At 40.4% G+C, this 24,337-nt stretch overlaps 1 protein-coding gene across 1 annotated transcript; it reads left to right on the top strand.

Annotated features, from left to right (window-relative positions):
• The first annotated feature begins 596 nt into the window (after positions 1-596).
• WFDC11 (WAP four-disulfide core domain 11) lies at positions 597-22,313 on the top strand. The gene is made up of 5 exons (XM_004062264.4): positions 597-682; positions 3,684-3,765; positions 20,231-20,381; positions 21,469-21,611; positions 22,137-22,313. Exons 3-5 carry the CDS (start codon positions 20,282-20,284, stop codon positions 22,155-22,157), a joined length of 264 nt encoding a protein of 87 aa, XP_004062312.1. The 5' UTR covers positions 597-682; positions 3,684-3,765; positions 20,231-20,281; the 3' UTR covers positions 22,158-22,313.
• The last annotated feature ends 2,024 nt before the right edge of the window (positions 22,314-24,337 follow it).

Below are 24,337 nucleotides of genomic sequence, written 5' to 3'. Positions count from 1 at the left end.
GTATATTGAGTAGGAGTGGCAAGAGTGGGCATCCTTGTCTTGTTCCGCTTCTCAAGAGGAACGCTTCCAGCTTTTGTCAATTCATTATGATGTTGGCTGTGGGATTGTCAGAGATGACTGTTACTATTTTGTGGTATGTACCTTTGATGTCTGGTTTGTTGAGGGTTTTTAACATGAAAAGATGTTAAATTTTATCAAAAGCCTCTTCTGCATCTATTAAGATGATCTTTTTTTAAAGTTTGGTTTATGTGATGAATCACATGTATTGATTTGCATATGTTGAATCAACCTTGCTTCCCAGGGATAAAGCCTACTTGATTGTGGTGAATTCATTTTTTTGCGGGGCAGGGGGGAGGGGGAGCGGGTATTGCAGGGAGCTCCCAACAGGAAACAATGTGGTGGATTAGCTTTTTGATGTACTGCTCGATTTGGTTTGCTAGTATTTTGTTTAGGATTTTTGCATCTATGTTCATCAGTGATATTGGTCTGAAGTTTTCTTTTTCTGTTGTCTCTCTGCCAGGTTTTGATGTCAGAATGATGCTGACTTCATAGAATGAATTAGGGAGGAGTCCCTCCTCCTCAAGTTTTTGGAATAATTTCAGTAGGATTGGCACCAGCTCTTCTTTATATGTCTGGTAGAATTTGGCTGTGAATCCATCTGGTCCAGGGCCTTTTCTGGTTGGTAAGTTTTTTTTAAATTACTGATTAAATTTTGGTACTTGTTATTGGTCTGTTCAATTTCATCCTGGTTTAATCTTGGGAGTTTGTATGATTCCAAGAGGTTATCAATTTTGTGTAGGTTTTCTAGTTTGTGTGCATAGTGGTGTTTGTAATAGTCTCTGATTTTTGTTTGTATTTTTATGGGGTCAGTGGTAATATCCCCTTTGTTATTTTTGATTGTGTTTATCTGGATTTTCTCTTTCTTTATTAGTGTAACTAGTGGTCTACCAGTCTTATTTATTCTGCAAAGAACCAACTTTTGGTTTCATGGATCTTTCTTATGGTTTCCCTTATCTCCATTTTGTTCAGTTCAGCTCTAATTTTGGTTATTTCTTTTCTTCTACTAGCTTTGGGGTTGGTTTGCTCTTGTTTTTCAAGTTCCTCTAGGTGTGATGTTAGGTTAATTGGAGATATTTCTAACTTTTTGATGTGGGCATTTAGTGCTATAAACTTTCCTCTCAACACTGGTTTAATTGTGTCCCAGAGATTTTGGTATGTTGTATCTTTGTTCTTACTAGTTTCAAAAAACTTCTTGATTTCTGTCTTAATTTTGTTGTTTACCAAAAAGTCATTCAGGAACAGGAGCATGTACTAACAAGCACATGTAAGTGTGTGGTTTTGAGAGCTCTTGGTATTGATGTCTATCAATAAACTATTTTTGGATTAAGATATGTACACTGTTTTTATACATAATGCTGTCACACACTTAGTAGATTACAGTATAGTGTAAACATATCTTTTACATGCACTGAGAAACCAAAATATTTGTTTGACTCACTTTATTAGGGTGGCCTGGAACTGAATCTGTAATATCTTTGAGGTATGCCTGTACTATAATTTTTCCATGTGATTAAATGGAGTTTTCCAGAAGTGAAATGAGTTACCCAAGGTCATGGAGTTAGCAAATGATAAAGATGGTTTTTTAATTTTAATTTTAATTTTTTAGTATCTGCCACTGTAAAGATGGGTTTTAAGTTTACATCGGATGAGTGTAAGGCCTGTGATTGTGGCACTAGACAACTGTGAATAGTCAATAGCCTGCTGGCTCCTCCGACCTACCATCTGAATCCTCTGAATGTCTATGTCAGGGTCAAGATGAAGGAAATGGTCTGACATTTTTAGACCATTTCTTTGTTGGTGCAAGTATAGCCTAAACATTATGAAGAGAGAATTGGTAATATTTATGCACAGATTGAATTATGTGTATTTCTACTTTTATTGGCTTTCCCAAGGAATAAATAAATAAATACTCAAGGATTTAGTTATCATTATGTAACTAATAGTGAATTTCTACAATAGGGAAAAACTGAAACCACCAAGCTTGTCAACAACTGGTGATTAATTGGCAGAGTAATCTACCAATCTATGAAATTTTTGAAACTATTTAGGAGTACAGGAAAATATTTATCGTAAATGTTAAACTTAAAAATAGTCACAGGATTATCCACTATATAAAAACATATATGTACATAAGAAAAAGTCTACTAGAATATATGCACAAATGTTAGCATAGGTTGACAAGATTAACAATTATTTTTAAATTTAATTGTCATTTTCATATTTTTACAAAATTTATGCACTAAGCATGAGTTGCTCTTTTATTAGTACAAGAGCAAAAAATGACATCCTGAAAAGAAATCTTTTTCTTTTTTTTTCCTACGGAGAGAAGTAAATGATATAAATTGATGAGGGGTCCCAGGAAGAGGACAAGGCCAAGAGTATGCTGTAAAGTGGGAAGAGGCAAGGAAATAGAACTAGAGAAGAAAATGTTAGGACAATCCACAGGCTTTGCTTCTCTCCCACTTTCCCACTTTCTCATCCCAACCAAACAACTCTGGGAATATTCCTAGACCCAGTCAAGACTTACTCAGAGCTCTCACAGTCAGCTCAGCTCCTGAAATTTCCCTTCCCATTATGCCCCTCTGCTAGCACTGTAAGGGTATCTAGAGAGAGTGCTCTTGGTGATGGGAATAAGCCCAAGATGTATCGTGGCTCTGAGGCCCAGGAAAAGCTGTGGGCTTCACCATCTGGCATACCTGGCTCTGAATTCACTTCCTTTCAAATCTTGTTTCTACCACTTATTGGCTGTGTGGCCTTGGGCAAGTTGTTTAGCTCCTCGATGCTTCAGTTTCTGCATCGGCAAAATATAAATATTTAGCACTAAACTCACTGGGTCACTGAGAGTATTGGTTAATACATGTTAAATATTTGACTCATAGTGAATTTGGTGTCCAACTGGGTGATTCTGAACACTTCAATAAGTGTTTTATTGCTTTATTTAGCAAACCATACATAGCACTGCTTATATGCCAGACATTGGGTCTCAGTGTTTAACACAAAATAACTCATGGAATCCTCCCAAAAATCCTATGAAGAAAGTACTGCTATTCTCACTTTAAAAATGAGGAAATTGAGGCACAGAGATGATTAGTGACTTTCCTAGAGTAAGTGGGAGGTAGGATTTGAGTATAGTTTATATATTTAAAATCTACATGTTATGTGATATTTTCGAAGCCCTCTTGGAAGAGATCTCTCTTTTCCTCACAAAAGTCACAAGAGATTGCTGATAAGGTGGTGTTAGGCTGATGCTAGCAATGGAGAAGTTAATATAAAGATGGATGAGACTTTATGAAGGTCCTCACACAATGTTAGAAAAAAAATAGATATGTAGATCCTCCTTCCACTCCACAATCACCCAGACTTGTGTCTGAGTGTCCACAATCAGCCAGACTTGTGTGTGTGTTAAGGGAGCAGAGGATTCTGCAGGTCCACAGTGTTCTGTCTCTATCTATATTGCCTGCAGCAAAAAGAAGAAAGTACTCCTTGAATAGGAATTCAGGGACAATGTTCTATATGTACCCAAGTTATGGTTTGGGACAGAACTTACAGATCTGCCACAACCAGAAGCATGACTAAGATCTGCATAATTGATTGGTTTTGCTCACCACCTACTCACTGTGTAGGGGCTCCATGGTTCCTAGAGGCAAGGAAGAAGAGCCACCAGCCAAATAGGTTTCAGCACCTCCAACTCCAACATCTTCAAAGGTAGGTGGGGGTCAGGGTCCTGGGGCTGGAAGTGTGAGCCTGTAAAAGCTTTCACCTTTGTCTTGCTTGGATGGGTTCCCTGCCCAAATCATGCCCCTGCATCATGCCAACACTATCCCTCTATGGAATAAATTATTGTTTATATTGTTCAAATGGAGAAACTGAGACAGAGAAAGATAACATGGATAGACATTGTGTGCCTCCATATATGATATCCTGAGAAGGACACAGCATCATCTACATGCTATTCCCATGGAGAATACATAATTTATATCTAATCTTAAGAAAATCTCAGATAAACCCCAACTGAGGACTATTCAGTTCAAAGAAAAGGTTGGCTGTATTCTTCCAAAATTTGAATTTCATAAAAGAAAAAGAACATTATTGGGTGAAGTGATAAAATTTAATACTCATGATAGAATAGATAAAAGTATGTTTGATCAAGGTTAAATTTAGCAAAGTTGATAACTGTAGTATGATCATGTAAGATAAGCCTCAGGTTGATAAGAAACACTCATGGAGGAGGCGGCTCCAAGATGGCTGAATAGGAACAGCTCTGGTCTGCAGCTCCCAGCGTGATCAATGCAGAAGATTGGGTGATTTCTGCATTTCCAACTGTGGTACCTGGTTAATCTCACTGGGACTGGTTGGACAGTGGGTGCAACCCATGGAGGGTGAGTGGAAGCAGGGTGGGGCGTCACCTCACCTGGGAAGGGCAAGGGGTCGGGGGATTTCCCTTTACTAGCCAAGGGAAGCCGTGACAGATGGTACCTGGAAAATCAGGACACTCCCACCCAAATACTGTGCTTTTCCCAAGGTCTTAGCAACCGGCAGACAAAGAGATTCTCTCCCAGGCCTGGCTTGGTGGGTCCCACACCCACGGAGCCTTGCTCACTGCTAGTGCAGCAGTCTGGGATCGAAATGCGAGGTGGCAGCCTGGCGGGGGGAGGGGTGTCCATCATTGCTGAGGCTTCAGTAGGTAAACAAAGCGGCTGGGAAGCTCAAATTAGGCAGAGCCCATTGCAGCTCTGCAAGGCCTAGGCCTCTATAGTCACCACCACTGTGGGCAGGGCATATCTAAACAAAAGGCAACAGACAACTCCTGCAGACCTAAACGTCCCTGTCTGACAGCTCTGAAGAGAGCAGTGGTTCTCCCAGCATGGTGTTTGAGCTCTGAGAACAGACAGCCTGCCTCCTCAAGTGGGTCCCTGACCCCTGTGTAGCCTAACTGGGAGTCACTTCCCAGTAGGGGCCGACAGACACCTCATATGGCCAAGTGCCCCTCTGGGATGAAGCTTCCAGAGGAAGAATCAGGCAGCAATATTTGCTATTCTGCAGCCTCTGCTGGTGACACCCAGGCAAACAGGGTCTAGAATGGACCTCCAGCAAACTCCAACAGACCTGCAGCTGAGGGACCTGACTATTAGAAGAAAAACTAACAAACAGAAAGGAATAGCATCAACGTCAACAAAAAGGACATTTACACCAAAACCCCATCTGTAGGTCACCAACATCAAAGACCAAAGGTAGATAAAACCACAAAGATGGGGAGAAACCAGAGCAGAAAAGCTTAAAATTCTAAAAACCAGAGTGCCTCTTCTCCTCCAAATGATCGCAGCTCCTCGGCAGCAATGGAACAAAGCTGGACAGAGAATGACTTTGATGAGTTGACAGAAGTAGGCTTCAGAAGGTCTATAATAACAAACTTCTGCGAGCTAAAGGAGGATGTTTGAACCCATTGCAAGGAAGCTAAAAACCATGAGAAAAAGTTAGATGAATGGCTAACCAGAATAAACAGTGTAGAGAAGACCTTAAATGACCTGATGGAGCTGAAAACCATGGCACGAGAACTTCGTGATGCATGCACAAGCTTCAATAGCCAATGCGATCAAGTGGAAGAAAGGGTATCAGTGATTGAAGATCAAATTAATGAAATAAAGCGAGAAGACAAGGTTAGAGAAAAAAGAGTAAAAAGAAATGAACAAAGCCTCCAAGAAATATGGGACTATGTGAAAAAACCAAATCTACATTTGATTGGTGTACCTGAAAGTGATGAGAAGAATGGAACCAAGTTGGAAAACACTCTTTAGGATGTTATCCAGGAGAATTTCTGCAACCTAGCAAGGCAGGCCAACATTCAAATTCAGGAAATACGAAAACATCACAAAGACACTCCTCGAGAAGAGCAACCCCAAGACACAAATTGTTAGATTCACTAAAGTTGAAATGAAGGAAAAAATGTTAAGGGCACCCAGAGAGAAGGGTCAGGTTACCCATAAAGGGAAGCCCATCAGACTAACAGCAGATCTCTAGGCAGAAACCCTGCAAGCCAGAAGAGAGTGGGAGCCAATAATCAACATTCTTAAAGAAAAGAATTTTCAATCCAGAATCTCATATCCAGCCAAACTAAGCTTCATAAGTGAAGGAGAAATAAAATCCTTTACAGACAAGAAATGCTGAGAGATTTTGTCACCACCAGGCCTGTCTTACAAGGGCCCTGAAGGAAGCACTAAACGTAGAAAGAAACAATCGGTACCAGCCACTGTAAAAACATGCCAAATTGTAAAGACCATGAATGCTATGAAGAAACTGCATCAATTAATGGGCAAAATAACCAGCTAACATCATAATGACAGGATCAAATTCACACACAATATTAACCTTAAATGTAAATGGGCTAAATGCCCCAATTAAAAGATGCAGACTGGCAAATTGGATAAAGAGTTAAGACCCATCAGTGTGCTATATTCAGGAGACCCATCTCATGTGCACAGACACACATAGGCTCAAAATAAAGGGATGGAGGAAGATCTACTAAGCAAATGGAAAGCAAAAAAAAAGCAGGGGTCACAATTCTAGTCTCTGATAAAACAGAATTTAAACCAACAAAGATCAAAAGAGACAAGGCCATTACATAATGGTAAAGGGCTCAATTCAACAAGAAGAGCTAACTATCTTAAATATATATGCACCCAATACGGGAGCACCCAGATTCATAAAGCAAGTCCTTAGAGACCTGCAAAGAGACTTAGACTCCCACACAATAATAATGGGAGACTTTAACACCCCACTGTCAATATTAGACAGGTCAATGAGACAGAAGGTTAACAAGGATATCCAGGACTTGAACTCAGCTCTGCACCAAGCAGACCTAATAGACATCTACAAAACTCTCCACCCAAATCAACAATATACATTCTTCTCAGCACCACATCGCACTTATTCTAAAATTGACCACATAATTGGAAGTAAAGCACTTCTCAGCAAATGTAAAAGAACAGAAATCACAACAAACTGTCTCTCAGACCACAGTGCAATCAAATTACAATTCAAGATTAAGAAACTCACTCAAAACCGCTTATCTACATGGAAACTGAACAACCTGCTCCTGAATGACTACTAGGTAAATAACAAAATGAAGGCAGAAATAAAGATGTTCTTTGAAACCAATCAGAACAAAGACACAGCGTACCAGAATCTCTGGGACACATTTTAAGCAGTGCATAGATGGAAATTTATAGCACTAAATGCCCACAAGAGAAAGCAGGAAAGGTCTAAAATCAACACCCTAACATCACAATTAAAGTAACTAGAGAAGCAAGAGCAAACAAATTCAAAAGCTAGCAGAAGGCAAGAAATAACTAAGATCAGAGTAGAACTGAAAGAGTTAGAGACACAAAAAACACTTCAAGAAATCAATAAATCCAGGAGCTTGTTTTTTGAAAAGATTAACAAAATTGATAAACCACTAGCATTGTGACAAATAAAGAAAAAAAGAGAGAAGAATCAAATAGATGCAATAAAAAATTATAAAGGGGGGATATCACCACCAATCCCACAGAAATACAAACTACCATCAGAGAATACTAGAAACACCTCTATGCAAATAAACTAGAAAATGTAGAAGAAATGGATAAATTCCTGGACACATACACCCTCCCAAGTCTAAACCAGGAAGAAGTTGAATCTCTGAAAATACTAATAACAGGCTTTGAAATTGAGGCAATAATTAATAGCCTACCAACCAAAAAAAGTCCAGGACCAGAGAGATTCACAGCCGAATTCTACCAGAGGTACAAAGAGGAGCTGGTACCATTCCTTATGAAATTATTCCAATCAATAGAAAAAGAGGGAATCCTCCCTAACTCATTTTATGAGGCCAGCATCATCCTGATACCAAAGCCTGGCAGAGACACTACAATAAAAGATAATTTTAGACCAATATCCCTGATGAACATCGCTGCGAAAATCCTCAATAAAACACTGGCAAACAATCCAGCAGCACATCAAAAAGCTTATCCACCTTGATCAAGTCGGCTTCATCCCTGGGATGCAAGGCTTGTTCAACATTCACAAATCAATAAACGTAATCCATCACATAAACAGAACCAAAGACAAGAACCACATGATTATCTCAATAGATGCAGAAAAGGCCTTTGGCAAAAATTCAACAATGCTTCATGCTAAAAACTTTTAATAAATTAGCTATTGATGGGACGTATCTCAAAATAATAAGAACTATCTATGACAAACCCACAGCCAATATCATACTGAAGGGCAAAAACTGGAAGCATTCCCTTTGAAAACTGGCACAAGACAGGGATGCCCTCTCTCACCACTCCTATTCAACATAGTGTTGGAAGTTTTGGCCTGGGCAATTAGGCAGGAGAAGGAAATAAAATGTATTCAATTAGGAAAAGACGAAGTCAAATTGTCCCTGTTTGCAGATGACATGATTGCATATCTAGAAAACCCCATTGTCTCAGCCCAAAATCTCCTTAAGTTGATAAGCAACTTCAGCAAAGTTTCAGGATACAAAATCAATGTTCAAAAATCACAAGCATTCTTATACACCAATAACAGACAAACAGAGAGCCAAATCATGAGTGAACTCCCATTCACAATTGCTTCAAAGAGAATAAAATACCTAGGTATCCAACTTACAAGGGACGTGAAGGACCTCCTCAAGGAGAACCACAAATCACTGCTCAATGAAATAAAAGAGGATACAAACAAATGGAAGAACATTCCATGCTCATGGCTAGGAATGATCAATATCATGAAAATGGCCATACTGTCCAAGGTAATTTATAGATTCAATGCCATCCACATCAAGCTACCAATGACTTTCTTCACAGAATTGGGAAAAACTACTTTAAAGTTCATATGGAACCAAAAAAGAGCCCGCATCACCAAGACAATCCTAAGCCAAAAGAACAAAGCTGGAGGCATCACACTACCTGACTTCAAACTATACTACAAGGCTACGGTAACCAAAACAGCATGGTACTGGTACCAAAACAGAGATATAGATCAATGGAACAGAACAGAGCCCTCAGTAACAACGCTGCATATCTACAACTATCTGATCTTTGACAAACCTGAGAAAAACAAGCAATGGGGAAAGGATTCCCTATTTAATAAATGGTGCTGGGAAAACTGGCTAGCCATATGTAGAAAGCTGAAACTGGATCCCTTCCTTACACCGTATACAAAAATTAATTCAAGATGGATTAAAGACTTAAACGTTATACCTAAAACCATAAAAACCCTAGAAGAAAACCTAGGCATTGCCATTCAGGACATAGGCATGGGCAAGGACTTCATGTGTAAAACACCAAAAGCAATGGCAACAAAAGCCAAAATTGACAAATGGGATCTAATTAAACTAAAGAGCTTCTGCACAGCAAAAGAAACTACCATCAGAGTGAACAGGCAACCTACAAAATGGGAGAAAATTTTTGCAGCCTACTCATCTGACAAAGGGCTAATATCCAGAATCTACAAAGAACTCAAACAAATTTACAAGAAAAAAACAAACAACCCCATTAAAAAAGTGGGTGAAGGACATGAACAGACACTTCTCAAAAGAAGACATTTATGCAGCCAAAAAACACATGAAAAAATGCTCACCATCATTGGCCATCAGAGAAATGCAAATCAAAACCACAATGAGATACCATCTCACACCAGTTAGAATGGCACATGAAAAAGTCAGGAAACAATAGGTGCTGGAGAGGATGTGGAGAAATAGGAACAATTTTACACTGTTGGTGGGACTGTAAACTAGTTCAACCATTGTGGAAGTCAGTGTGGAGATTCCTCGGGGATCTAGAACTAGAAATACCATTTGACCCAGCCATCCCATTACTGGGTATATACCCAAAGGAATATAAGTCATGCTGCTATAAAGACACATGCACACGTATGTTTATTGCGGCACTGTTCACAATAGCAAAGACTTGGAACTGAGCCAAATGTCCATCAATGATAGACTGGATTAAGAAAATGTGGCACATATACACCATGGAATACTATGCAGCCATAAAAAATGGTGAGTTCATGTCCTTTGTAGGGACATGGATGAAATTGGAAATCATCATTCTCAGTAAACTATCACAAGAACAAAAAACCAAACACCGCATATTCTCACTCAGAGGTGGGAATTGAAAAATGAGAACACATGGACACAGGAAGGGGAACATCACACTCTGGGGACTGTTGTGGGGTGCGGGGAGGGGGGAGGGATAGCTTTAGGAGATATACCTAATGCTAAATGACGAGTTAATGGGTGAAGCACACCAGCATGGCACATGTATACATATGTAACTAACCTGCACATTGTGCACATGTACCCTAAAACTTAAAGTATAATAATAATAAAATAAAATTTAAAAAAAAAGAAAATTGAAATTATATCAAGCACTCTCGCATACCACAGTGGAATAAAACTGGAAATCAATTCCAAAAACAGCTACAAAACCATGCAAATATATGGAAATTAAATAACCTGTTCCTGAATGATCATTGGGTCAAAAATGAAATCAAGATGGAAATTAAAAAATTATTCGAACTTAACAACAATAGTGACACAACCTATCAAAACCTCTGGGATAAAGCAAAGGCGGTGCTAACAGGAAAGTTCATACCCCTAAATGCCTACATCGAAAAGACTGAAAGAGCACAAATTGACATGCTAATGTCACACCTCAAGGGACTAGAGAAACAAGAACCAAATCCAAACCCAGCAGAAGAAACCTTAGAAATAACACCACACATCTACAACCATCTGATCTTTGACAAACCTGAAAAAAGCAAGCAATAGGGAAAGCATTCCCTATTTAATAAATGGTGCTGGGAAAACTGGCTAGCCATATGCAGGAAGTTGAAACTGGATCCTTTTCTTAACCTTATACAAAAATCAACTCAAGATGGATTAAAGACTTAAACACAAGACCTAAAACCATAAACACCCTAGAAGAAAACCTAGACAGTACCATTCAGGACATAGGGATGAGCAAAGGCTTCATGACTAAAACACCAAAAGCAATGGCAGCAAAAGCCAAAATTGACAAATGTGATCTAATTAAAGAGCTTCTGCACAGCAAAAGAAACTGTCATCAGAGTGAACAGGCAACCTACAGAATCGGAGAAACATTTTGCAATCTATCCGTCTGACAAAGGGCCAATATCCAGAATCTACAAAGAACTTAAACACATTGACAAGAAAAAAACCAAACAACCCCATCAAAAAGTAGGCGAAGGATATGAACAGACACTTCTCAGAAGAAGACGTTTATGCAGCCAACAAACATATGAAAAAAAGCTCATCATCACTGGTCATTAGAGAAATGCAAATCAAAACCACAATGAGATACCATCTCACACCAGTTAGAATGGCAATCATTAAAAAGTCAGGAAAAAACAGGTGCTAGAGAGGATGTGGAGAAATGGAACACTTTTACACTGTTGGTGGGACTGTAAACTAGTTCAACCCTTGTGGAAGACAGTGTGGCGATTCCTCAAGGATCTAGAACTAGAAATACCATTTGACCCAGCAATCCCATTACTGGGTATACACCCAAAGGATTATAAATCATGCTGCTATAAAGACACGTGCACACGTATGTTTATTGCAGCACTGTTTACAATAGCAAAGACTTGGAACCAACTCAAATGTCCATCAATGATAGACTGGATTAAGAAAATGTGGCACATATACACCATGGAATACTATGCAGTCATAAAAAGGGATGAGTTCATGTCCTTTGTAGGGACATGGATGAAGCTGGAAACCATCATTCTCAGCAAACTAACACAAGGACAGGAAACCAAACACTGCATGTTCTCATAAGTGGAAGATCAACAATGAGAACACATGGACGGGGGGGTGGGCATCACACACCTGGGCCTGTCGACGGGGGATGTGGGGGAGGGATAGCATTAGGAGAAATACCTAATGTAGATGATGGGTTGATGGGTACAGTAAATCACCATGGCATGTGTATACCTATATAACAAATGGCATGTGTATACCTATATAACAAACCTGCACATTCTGCACATGTACTCCAGAACTTAAAGTGTGATAAAAAAAGAAAATAACCAAGATCAGAGCAGAATTAAATGAAATTGAAACAAAAAAATACAAAAGATAAATGAAACAAAAAGCTGGTTCTTTGAAAAGATAAATAAAATTGATATACCATTAGCAAGATTAACCAAGAAAATAAGAGAGAAAATCCAAATAAGCTCATTAAGAAATGAAACGGGAGATATTACAACTGACACCACAGAAATACAAATGATCATGTAAGGCTACTATGAACACCTTTACACATATACAGTAGAAAACCTAGAAGAGATGGATAAATTCCTGGAAAAATGCAACCCTCCTAACTTAAATCAGGAAGAATTAGATACCCTGAACAGACCAATAACAAGCAGAGAGATTGAAGATATTAGTCAAAGGGCACAAAATTTCAGTTATACAAGATGGATACATCTCAGAGACTTGTTGTATAGCATAGTGCCCTTAGTTAGCAATACTGTATTACAAACTTAAAAATTTGTTAAGATGATAGGTCTTATTTTTATTGCACACACACACACCAAATAATAAGTAAAAAGGCCAGTGGAAACTATTGGAGGTGATGGATATGTTTATGGCCTAGATTGTGATGATGATTACATGGGTGTATACTTGTCTTCAAACTCATTGTAGTTGTATACATTAAATATGTCCTATAAATAGTTTTTTATATGTCAGTTATATCTTAATAGTTTTTAAAAAGTCATTATATAACAGCAAGCTTATATAATTTTGTTTTATAAAAAATCTATATTTATATCTATGCACATATGAAAGATGGAATATTATACATCGATATAGCGGAATTGCTAGAAATATTTTCACTTTCTTCTATGTGCTTTTATATGTTTTAGGAATTTTGTAAGCTAACACTTTAAATGTGCTCAGAACACTTAACATTAGCTTACTGTTGGGCAAAATTATCTAACACAAAGCTTATTTTATAATAAAGTGTTGAATAGCTCATGTAATGTATTTAATACTGTACTGAAAATAAAAAACATTAAAGAGAAAAATTAAGCATGGATGGAAGGGGGAACAATTCTCATTCATGTGCAGGAGAATAGTGTACTTGTTCATGGCTGCTTTAGTTTCATGGTTTCGACAGTGAAACCACTGCAGACAACCTAAATGTTCATTTTCTTTTTTTTTTTTTTATTATACTTTAAGTTTTAGGGTACATGTGCACAACGTGCAGCTTAGTTACACACATATACATGTGCCATATTGGTGTGCTGCACCCAGTAACTCGTCATTTAACACTAGGTATGTCTCCAAATGCTATCCTTCCCCCCTCCCACCCCACAACAGGCCCTGGTGTGTGATGTTCCCCTTCTTGTGTCCATGTGTTCTCATGGTTCAATTCCCACCTATGAGTGAGAACATGCAGTGTTTGGTTTTTTGTCCTTGCGATAGTTTGCTGAGAATGATGGTTTCCAGCTTCATCCATGTCCCTACAAAGGACACGAACTCATCCTTTTTCATGGCTGCATAGTATTCCATGGTGTATATGTGCCACATTTTCTTAATTCAGTCTATCATTGTTGGACATTTGGCTTGGTTCCAAGTCCTTGCTATTGTGAATAGTGCCTCAATAAACATACGTGTGCATGTGTCTTTATAGCAGCATGATTTATAATCCTTTGGGTATATACCCAGTAATGGGATGGCTGGGTCAAATGGTATTTCTAGTTCTAGATCCTTGAGGAATCGCCACACTGACTTCCACAATGGTTGAACTAGTTTACAGTCCCACCAACAGTGTAAAAGTGTTCCATTTCTCCACATCCTCTCCAGCACCTGTTGTTTCCAGACTTTTTAATGATCTCCATTCTAACTGGTGCGAGATGGTATCCCATTGTGGTTTTGACTTGCATTTCTCTGATGGCCAGTGGTGATGAGCATCTTTTCATGTGTCTTTTGGCTGCATAAATGTCTTCTTTTGAGAAGTGTCTGTTCATATCCTTTGCCCACTCTTTGATGGGTTTGTTTTTTTCTTGTAAATTTGTTTGAGTTCTTCGTAGATTCTGGATATTAGCCCTTTGTCAGATGGGTAGATTGCAAAAATTTTCTCCCATTCTGTAGGTTGCCTGTTCACTCTGATGGTAGTTTCCTTTGCTGTGCAGAAACTCTTTAGATTAATTAGATCCCACTTGTCTATTTTGGCTTTTGTTGCCATTGCTTTTGGTGTTTTAGTCATGAAGTCCTTGCCCATGCCTATGTCCTGAATGGTATTGCCTAGGTTTTCTTCTAGGGTTTTTATGGTTTTAGGTCTTACATTTAAGTCTTTAATCCATCTTGAATTAATTTTTGTATAAGGTGTAAGGAAAGGATCCAGTTTCACCTTTCTACATATGGCTAGCCAGTTTTCCCAGCACCATTTATTAAATAGGGAATCCTTTCCCCATTGCTTGTTTTTGTCAGGTTTGTCAAAGATCAGATGGTTGTAGATGTGTGGTGTTATTTCTGAGCCCTCTGTTCTGTTCCATTGGTCTATATCTCTGTTTTTTCACCAGTACTATGCTGTTTTGATTACTGTAGGCTTGTAGTATAGTTTGAAGTCAGGTAGCGTGATGCCTCCAGCTTTGTTTTTTTGGTTTAGGATTGACTTGGCGATGTGGGCTCTTTTTTGGTTCCATATGAACTTTAAAGTAGTTTTTCCCAATTCTGTGAAGAAAGTCATTGGTAGCTTGATGGGGATGGCATTGAATCTATAAATTACCTTGGGCAGTATGGCCATTTTCACGTTATTGATTTTTCCTAGCCATGAGCATGGAATGTTCTTCCATTTGTTTGTATCCTCTTTTATTTCATTGAGCAGTGGTTTGTAGTTCTCCTTGAAGAGGTCCTTCATGTCCATTGTAAGTTGGATTCCTCGGTATTTTATTCTTTTTGAAGCTATTGTGAATGGGAATTCACTCATGATTTGGCTCTCTGTTTGTCTGTTATTGGTGTATAAGAATGCTTGTGATTTTTGAACATTGATTTTGTATCCTGAGACTTTGCTGAAGTTGCCTATCAGCTTAAGGAGATTTTGGGCTGAGACAATGGGGTTTTCTAGATATACAATCATGTCTTCTGCAAACAGGGAAAATTTGACTTCCTCTTTTCCTAACTGAATACCCTTTATTTCCTTCTCCTGCCTGATTGCCCAGGCCAGAACTTCCAACACTATGTTGAACAGGAGTGGTGATAGAGGGCATTCCTGTCTTGTGCCAGTTTTCAAAGGGAATGCTTCCAGTTTTTGCCCCTTCAGTATGATATTGGCTGTGCATTTGTCATAGATAGCTCTTATTATTTTGAGATACATCCCATCAATACCTAATTTATTGAGAGTTTCTAGCATGAAGGGTTGTTGAATTTTGTCAAAGGCCTTTTCTGCCTCCATTGAGATAATCATATGGTTTTTGTCGTTGGTTCTGTTTATATGCTGGATTATGTTTATTGATTTGCATATGTTGAACCAGCCTTGCATCCCAGGGATGAAGCCCACTTGATCATGGTGGATAAGCTTTTTGATGTGCTGCTGGATTCAGTTTGCCAGTATTTTATTGAGGATTTTTTGCACCAATGTTCATCAGGGATATTGGTCTAAAATTATCTTTTATTGTAGTGTCTCTGCCAGGCTTTGGTATCAGGATGATGCTGGCCTCATAAAATGGGTTAGGGAGGATTCCCTCTTTTTCTATTGATTGGAATGCTTTCAGAAGGAATGGTACCAGCTTCTCCTTGTACCTCTGGTAGAATTTGGCTGTGAATCCATCTGGTCCTGGACTTTTTTTGGTTGGTAAGCTATTAATTATTGCCTCTATTTCAGAGCCCGTTATTGATCTATTCAGAGATTCAACTTCTTCCTGGTTTAGTCTTGGGAGGGTGTAGGTGTCAAGGAATTTATGCATTTTTTCTAGATTTTCTAGTTTACTTGCATAGAGGTGTTTATAGTATTCTCTGATGGTTGTTTGTATTTCTGTGGGATCGGTGGTGATATCCCCTTTATCATTTTTTATTGCATCTATTTGATTCTTCTCTCTTTTCTTATTAGTCTTGCTAGCGGTCTATCAGTTTTGTTAATCTTTTCAAAAAACCACCTCCTGGATTCACTGATTTTTTGAAGGGTTTTTTATGTCTCTATTTCCTTCAGTTCTTTTCTGATCTTAGTTATTTCTTGCCTTCTGCTAGCTTTTGAATTTGTTTGCTCTTGCTTCTCTAGTTCTTTTAATTGTGATGTTAGGGTGTCAGTTTTAGATCTTTCCTGCTCTCTCTTGTGGGCATTTAGTGCCATAAATTTCTCTCTACACACTGTTTTGAATGTGTCCCAGAGATTCTGGTATGTTACGTCTTTGTTCTCATTGGTTTCAAAGAACATCTTTATTTCTGCCTTCATTTTGTTATGTACCCAGTAGTCATTCAGGAGCAGGTTGTTCAGTTTCCATGTATTTGAGTGGTTTTGAGTGAGTTTCTTAATCCTGAGTTCTAGTTTGATTGCACTGTGGTCTGAGAGATAGTTTGTTATAATTTCTGTTCTTTTACATTTGCTGAGTAGTGCTTTACTTCCAAGTATGTGGTCAATTTTGGAATAAGTGCAGTGTGGTGCTGAGAAGAATGTATATTCTGTTGATTTGGGGTGGAGAGTTCTGTAGATGTCTATTAGGTCCTCTTGGTGCAGAGCTGAGTTCAATTCCTGGATATCCTTGTTAACTTTCTGTCTCGTTGATCTGTCTAATGTTGACAGTGGGGTGTGAAAGTCTCCCAGTATTATTGTATGGGACTCTAAGTCTCTTTGTAGGTCTCTAAGGACTTGCTTTATGAATCTGGGTGCTCCTGTTTTGGGTGCATATATATTTGGGATAGTTAGCTCTTCTTGTTGAATTGATCCCTTTACCATTATGTAATGGCCTTCTTTGTCTCTTTTGATCTTTGTTGGTTTAAAGTCTGTTTTATCAGAGACTAGGATTGCAACCCCTGACTTTTTTTGTTTTCCATTTGCTTGGTGGATCTTCCTCCATCCCTTTATTTTGAGCCGATGTGTGTCTCTGCATGTGAGATGGGTTTCCTGAATACAGCACACTGATGGGTCTTGAGTCTTTATCCAGTTTGCCAGTCTGTGTCTTTTAATTGGAGCATTTAGCCCATTTACATTTAAGGTTAATATAGTTATGTGTGAATTTGATTCTGTCATTATGATGTTAGCTGGTTATTTTGCTCGTTAGTTGATGCAGTTTCTTCCTAGCCTTGATGGTCTTTACAATTTGGCATTTTTTTGCAGTGGCTGGTACCAGTTGTTCCTTTCCATGTTTAGTGCTTCCTTCAGGAGCTCTTTCAGGGCAGGCCTGGTGGTGACAAAATCTCTCAGCATTTGCTTGTTTGTAAAGTATTTTATTTCTCCTTCACTTATGAAGCTTAGTTTGGCTGGATATGAAATTCTGGGTTGAAAATTTTCTTTAAGGATGTTGAATATTGGTCCCCACTCTCTTCTGGCTTGTAGAGTTTCTGCAGAGAGATCAGCTGTTACTCTGATGGGCTTCCTTTTGTGGGTAACCCGACCTTTCTCTCTGGCTGCCCTTAACATTTTTTCCTTCATTTCAACTTTGGTGAATCTGACAATTATGTGTCTTGGAGTTACTCTCTCGAGGAGTATCTTTGTGGCATTCTCTGTATTTCCTGAATTTGAATGTTAGCCTGCCTTGCTAGATTGGGGAACTTCTCCTGGATAATATCCTGCAGAGTGTTTTCCAACTTGGTTCCATTCTCCCTGTCACTTTCAGGTACACCAATCAGACGTAGATTTGGTCTTTCCACATAGTCCCATATTTCTTGGAGGCTTTGTTCGTTTCTTTTTATTCTTTTTTCTCTCAACTTCTCTTCTCGCTTCATTTCATTCATTTGATCTTCCATCACTGATACCCTTTCTTCCAGTTGATCAAATCGGCTACTGAGGCTTGTGCATTCATCACGTAGTTCTCATGCCTCGGTTTTCAGCTCCATCAGAATTCCTTTAAGGACTTCTCTGCATTGGTTATTCTAGTTGGCCATTCATCTAATTTTTTTTCAAGGTTTTTAAATTCTTTGCCATGGGTTCGAACTTCCTCCTTTAGCTCAGAGTAGTTTGGTCGTCTGAAGCCTTCTCTCAACTCATCAAAGTCATTCTCCGTCCAGCTTTGTTCCATTGCTGGTGAGGAGCTGTCTTCCTTTGGAGGAGGAGAGGCACTCTGATTTTTAGAGTTTCCAGTTTTTCTGCTCTGTTTTTCCCCCATCTTTGTGGTTTTATCTACCTTTGGTCTTTGATGATGGTGACATACCGTTGGGGTTTTGGTGTGGATGTCCTTTCTGTTTGTTAGTTTTCCTTCTAACAGTCAGGACCCTCAGCTGCAGGTCTGTTGGAGTTTGCTGGAGGTCCACTCCAGACCCTGTTTGCCTGGGTATCAGCAGTGGAGGCTGCACAACAGCGGATATTGGTGAACAGCAAATGTTGCTACCTGATCGTTCCTCTGGAAGTTTTGTCTCAGAGGAGTACCCAGCTGTGTGAGGTGTTAGTCTGCCCTACTGGGGGGTGCCTCCCAGTTAGGCTACTCGGGGGTCAGGGACCCACTTGAGGAGGCAGTCTTGTCTGTTCTCAGATCTCCAGCTGCGTGCTGGGAGAACCACTACTCTCTTCAAAGCTGTCATACAGGGACATTTAAGTCTGCAGAGGATTCTGCTGCCTTTTGTTTGGCAATGCCCTCCCCCAGAGGTGGAGTCTACAGAGGCAGGCCAGCCTCCTTGAGCTGTGGTAGGCTCCACCCAGTTCACATTTCCTGGCTGCTTTGTTTACCTACTCAAGCCTCAGGAATGGCGGGTGCCCCTCCCCGAGCCTCGCTGCTGCCTTGCAGTTTTATCTCAGACTGCTGTACTAGCAATGTGTGAGGCTCCGTGGGCACAGGACCCTCTGAGCCATGCACGGGATATAATCTCCTGGTGTGCCATTTGCTAAGACCGTTGGAAAAGTGCAGTATTAGGGTGGGAGTGACCCGATTTTCCAGGTGCCGTCTGTCACCCCTTTCTTTGACTAGGAAAGGGAATTCCCTGACCCCTTGCACTTCCCGGGTGAGGCAATGCCTTGCCCTGCTTTGGCTCATGCTCGGTGTGCTGCACCCACTGTCCTGCACCCACTTTCTGACACTCCCCAGTGAGATGAACCCGGTACCTCAGCTGGAAATGCAGAAATCACCCGTCTTCTGTGTTGCTCACGCTGGGAGCTGTAGACTGGAGCCTGTTCCTATTCAGCCCCTAAATGTTCATTTTCATGAAATGAATAAATATTGTGTGACATATTCACAGAATGGAATATTATGCAACAGCAAAAACAAACAAACAAACAAAACCAAAAAAAACCCTCCAGAATGGTTGACGGGTACTTAAAGTACGATTTCTACTGGATGTGTATTGCCTTTTGCACCATCATAAAGTTGAAAAGTTGTATGTCAAATCATCATAAGTTAAGGACCCTCTCTCTATATATGGTGTATAATAGTGCCAGGCACATAGTAGGTGTTCAATAAATGTTGAATACATTTTCAAAAAGAATTTTGTTCAAACCAAATACTGCATGTTCTCACTTATAAGTGGGAGCTAAATGATGAGAACTCATGAATACAAAGAAGGAACAACCAACACTGGGGTCTACTTGAGGGTGAAGGGTGGAAGGAGGGAGAGGAGCAGAAAAGATGACTGTTGGGTACTGGGCTTAATACCTGGGTGATGAAATAATCTGTACAACAAACTCTCATGATACAAGTTTTCCTGTGTCACAAACCTTCACATGTACCCCAAACCTAAAATAAAAGATTAAAAAAATTTTTTTTGTAAGCTGAATTTGAATTATGTTTTAATTAAAATAAGGCAACACATTACATTTTTTTTCCAGCAAAAGGAAAACATGAGGTGTGAGATGGAGGGATTCCTTTGGGCAAAGCCAACGCTCAGCTTAGGTGTGCCAGTTGTTGGGTAGGCAGAGGCCTAGGGGGAATAGTGAGAAGATAAAGAATGAAGAAATTCGACAAGCACTTTCTCTTGCTTCACACCTCTCTTTCCCTATTTATATGTCTTGATCTCTAGCAGCGACTGGGAAGAAAAATAATCCTTCTGACAACATATATTCAGACACATATGGTCAGCCTCATGAAGCTCTGGATACCCATGCTCATGACATTCTTCTGTACAGTGCTACTGTCTGTGCTGGGAGAAATGAGGAAGAAAAGATATGACAGTAGGTGGTGAGGCTGGATTAGGGGCCACAGGAGGGGGATGAGCTTGTTTCTGAATAAGGGAGGGGGTTTCATTGTCCGTTGTATCTGACTCAGGACCCACCTTCATAGTATCACCCATCAGAGAATGACAATTTTGTATGCACAGAGATTCAAGAAATCCCTAAGCTGAGGTCCTTCAATGCTTCCTCTTTTAACCTTTAAAATAGCAATATCTGTCTATCTCTCTCTCTGTCTCTCTCTCTCTATATATATATACAAACACATATGTGTGTGTATATATACCATAAGCTATAAACATAAAAATATTTTCCAATGTTAGGCTGTCTTTGAGGGTCAGATGTCAGTATAGAGCTAATCCTGTAGCTCTATACTGGTATCCCTGTGCCCTAGCTGCATATACTTTGTCATGTGAGTACCAAATGGGCATTTCTTAATACATACCCTTAGTTTCAGTGGCAAGGCTTTCAGAATGTGAAAAGTTAGGAAAGAGGCTTGAGATCGCTTCTTAGTGGGGCAACCTTGGGGGTCATATGATGAGAAAATGGGGTGAATGGAGGGGCTAAGAAAACTGAGTGAGGGAGATAAGAATTTGAAGAGAGGCTGAGTTATTAAACACAGAGTCAGCAAGTAGGGAAAGAAAAAGGGAGAGAATCTGTTTCTTACTTGACCTGGCCTAGCTTCCCACTCTGTGAAATAGGCATTGCAATGAGGCTACAAGATATGCCGGGCCCTGAGATCTCCTGTTATGTAAATGCAGATTTTATAGGAGGTTACATGAATGCTCCGGGTTGACTGAGTTTTATCGTTGGGATGCTCAGAGAGGACCCAGAGGCCTGCAACACTGGTAAAGCCTGCAGAGGTCGAGAAGGAAAAGAAGTCAGTGAAGATGCAATAGGGTCAGTGAATGTATAATGACAGGAATTTGAGGAGGCTCATGAAGGCAATTCCCTTAAAAGGCAAATAGATATCTTGGTTGGAATTTGGGGCCCAGATTCCAGGAGGAACTGTTAAACGTATGAAAGGCCTTTCTTTCCGCTCTTGGCTGAAACATACTATCAACCTTTGACCATCTCATCTCAATTTCAGGGAAGGAATTGTTACTTGAAGAATGCTGGGGAAAGCCAAATGTCAAAGAATGTACCAATAAGTGTTCTAAAGCCTTTAGATGTAAAGACAAAAATTACACATGCTGCTGGACCTATTGTGGAAACATCTGCTGGATAAACGTTGTGAGTTGGGAGATGTTTGCTTGGGTGTATATCTTCACTGATTCTCATTCCCTTCTCGGAGGCTGTTATTCCTAAACAGAAGACTGAGGTAACCCAAATTCTAGGTACAAAAATAACAGAAGACAATGTCCCTTTAACTTGGAAAGCAATTCACTGGCGAGTAAATCAAGACACCAGCTTAGACCCCATTGTTTCTTTCATTATATAATCAATACCTGTCTGTGTTGTCTTCTTTGTATTACACCATAGTTTGCTATTTTTCCTAAATTTGTCCAGATTTCTAACCACTGCTTCCATAGTCAGACTTTCCCATGGGCCATTTGGCTCAGCCAGGCCCAAAGTCTCCACCTGTTTTTGTTCAGTAGACCAATACCTCACCTACTCAGAAGTGGACAACTCCTGTTGTTACGTTAAAGTATTCTTGTCCCATTGTCTGGTGAACATGGATACTATTAAGCAGGGGGAATGAATGCTTGTTTCTCAGAGTTCTCTAGCCTCTAAAAATCTAACCTTTTTGTTTTACAGGAAACCAGTGAAGATTACTAAAACCGTAGCTTCCCACCAGGCTGCCACCTGTGTGGGCTGGGAAATGTTTAAGAGGTCTCGTAGTAGTACCCTGTGGCTACTTTTAGGAACACCAGTCTATTTTTACTGAGAGCTGGACAACAGCAAACACTTGACAAATAAACTTATTTACCAGTAGTGGCCTTGCCTTTTTTCAGCTCATCCCACCACCCATGAGTACCCTTATTACAAATCTCCAGTATTGTTCCTCTCCTACATTGTAGACTACCTTCCAACTTTTGCTGTCCCATCTGATAAGCTTAGGACTGATAAGCTAATTTCATGGGCTTCACAGAACAGAATTTTCTTTCTGTCCCATTTTTAATGTGGGGAATCTTCAGTAGCACTTTCACTCAGTTGTTTAGAGAGCAGGTGTCTGGTAAATGGTTTCTCACAGAGATATGGATAAACAATTCTAAAACTACTTTCCATATATACAAGTTTAAACAAATAAGTAAATAACTGGAAGATAATTTGAGTAAGGTTTCTAATTGTCAGAAGAAAGAAATTACAAATAGGCTGACCTCAGCAGCCCCAGGCTCCAGGTCTGCCTAGCAGACTTGATCTCCGGGTCTGCTCTAGTGCCAGCTCAACCCTAGCGGCCCCAGTGGCAGACAGGCTCCAGCAGTCCTAGCTTCAGGCTAGCCCCAACAGAATCATGTTCCAAGCCCATCCCAGGGCCAGGCAGACCCCAAGGCCCTAAGCTCTGGACCTTCTCCAGCACTGGGCTGGCCCTCATAGCTTCAGGCTTCAAGTCTACCTCAGCACCAGGTTGATTCCCACAGCCCTACTCCTCAGACCAGCATGTGCAGACTCAGCCTCCAGGCCAGGCCCTACAAATACAAGATCCAGGACCACTCAGTACTAAGCCAACCCCCGTGGCCTCAGGCTTCCCACCCATTCCAGTGCCAGATCAGCATCCCTGGCCTTAAACGCCAGGAAGATACCCACAGACACAGGCTCAGGCCTGCACAGTGCCAGGCCAGTCTCCACAGCACCACCCTCCATTTGACTGAAGGTCCAAGAGTCTCAGTAGACTCCAGAGCTGGACCAGGCTTCTTGGCTCTAGGCTCCAGGACAGCTCCAGTGACTCTAGGCACCAGGTCAGTGCCCATGATCTGAGGCTCCAGACCAGCCCTTGTGAACCAAACTCCACGCTAGCCCCAGTACCAGGTTGACTGTAGGCTCCAGGCCAGTCCATGTGCACCCAAGGTCCAGTGAACCCAGAGTCCAGGCCTGATACAGCAGATCCAGGGTCCAGGCCCACCCCAGTAGAACTCAGTTCTAGGCCAGATCCCACAGGCTGAGGCTCCAAGAACACCCCTGCAGACATAAGCTCCAGGACAGCCCTGAGGTACTCAGGCTCCAGACCCATCTCAATAGTCCCAGGTGCCATCCCCCTCCCAGAACTTGGCCAGACCCTGTAGATTCAGGCTCACGGCCCATCCCAGAGCCAGGTTAGCTCCTGCGTACCCAGGCATGAGGCTGGCCTTCATTGATACAAGGTCCAGGCCTGCCTTCATGAACCCTGGCTCCAACACCATTCCTGCAGACCCAATCAACAAATTCACCCCAGTGGATCCAGCCTTCAGACCCAACCCTGTGGACTCAAGCACCAGGCCCACCCACCTCCTGACCCAGGAACCAGGCCAGCCTGCCTGAGGACTCTAGCAGCAAGTATGACCTTGGATCATGCCAGATGGCCCCTCCCGAACCTCCAGATGACTGATGAAGGGCTTCCCCAGAAAAAACTAGTCTTCAAAGACTGAAATGTCCTTATTTCTTCAAATGCACACACATTAATGTAAGGCAATAAGAAAAAAAAAAATACAAGGAGAACACCAAAGAATACAGTGATCTCTTAGTACCTGATACCAAAGGAATGGAGATATATGAACTGCCTGACAGACAATTCAAAATAATTGTTTTAAGGAAACTCAGTGAACTTCAAGAAAATACAGAGAAACAATTCAATCAAGTCAGGCAAACAATAAAATGACCAAAATGATAAATTTAATGAGAGATTGAAATTATAGAACATATCAAACAGAAATCAAATATCAATCAAACTGGAGCTAAAAAATACAATGAAATGAAAAATGGAATAGATAAGAAATTGAGCAGAAGAAAGCATTTGTGAACTTAAAGATAGGTTATTTGAA

This window comes from Gorilla gorilla, chromosome 21, assembly GCF_029281585.2.
Source record: "Gorilla gorilla gorilla isolate KB3781 chromosome 21, NHGRI_mGorGor1-v2.1_pri, whole genome shotgun sequence".
NCBI lineage: Eukaryota > Metazoa > Chordata > Mammalia > Primates > Hominidae > Gorilla > Gorilla gorilla.
Note: the sequence above shows the minus strand (reverse complement) of the source record. Positions and strands in the feature narration are given on the sequence as shown.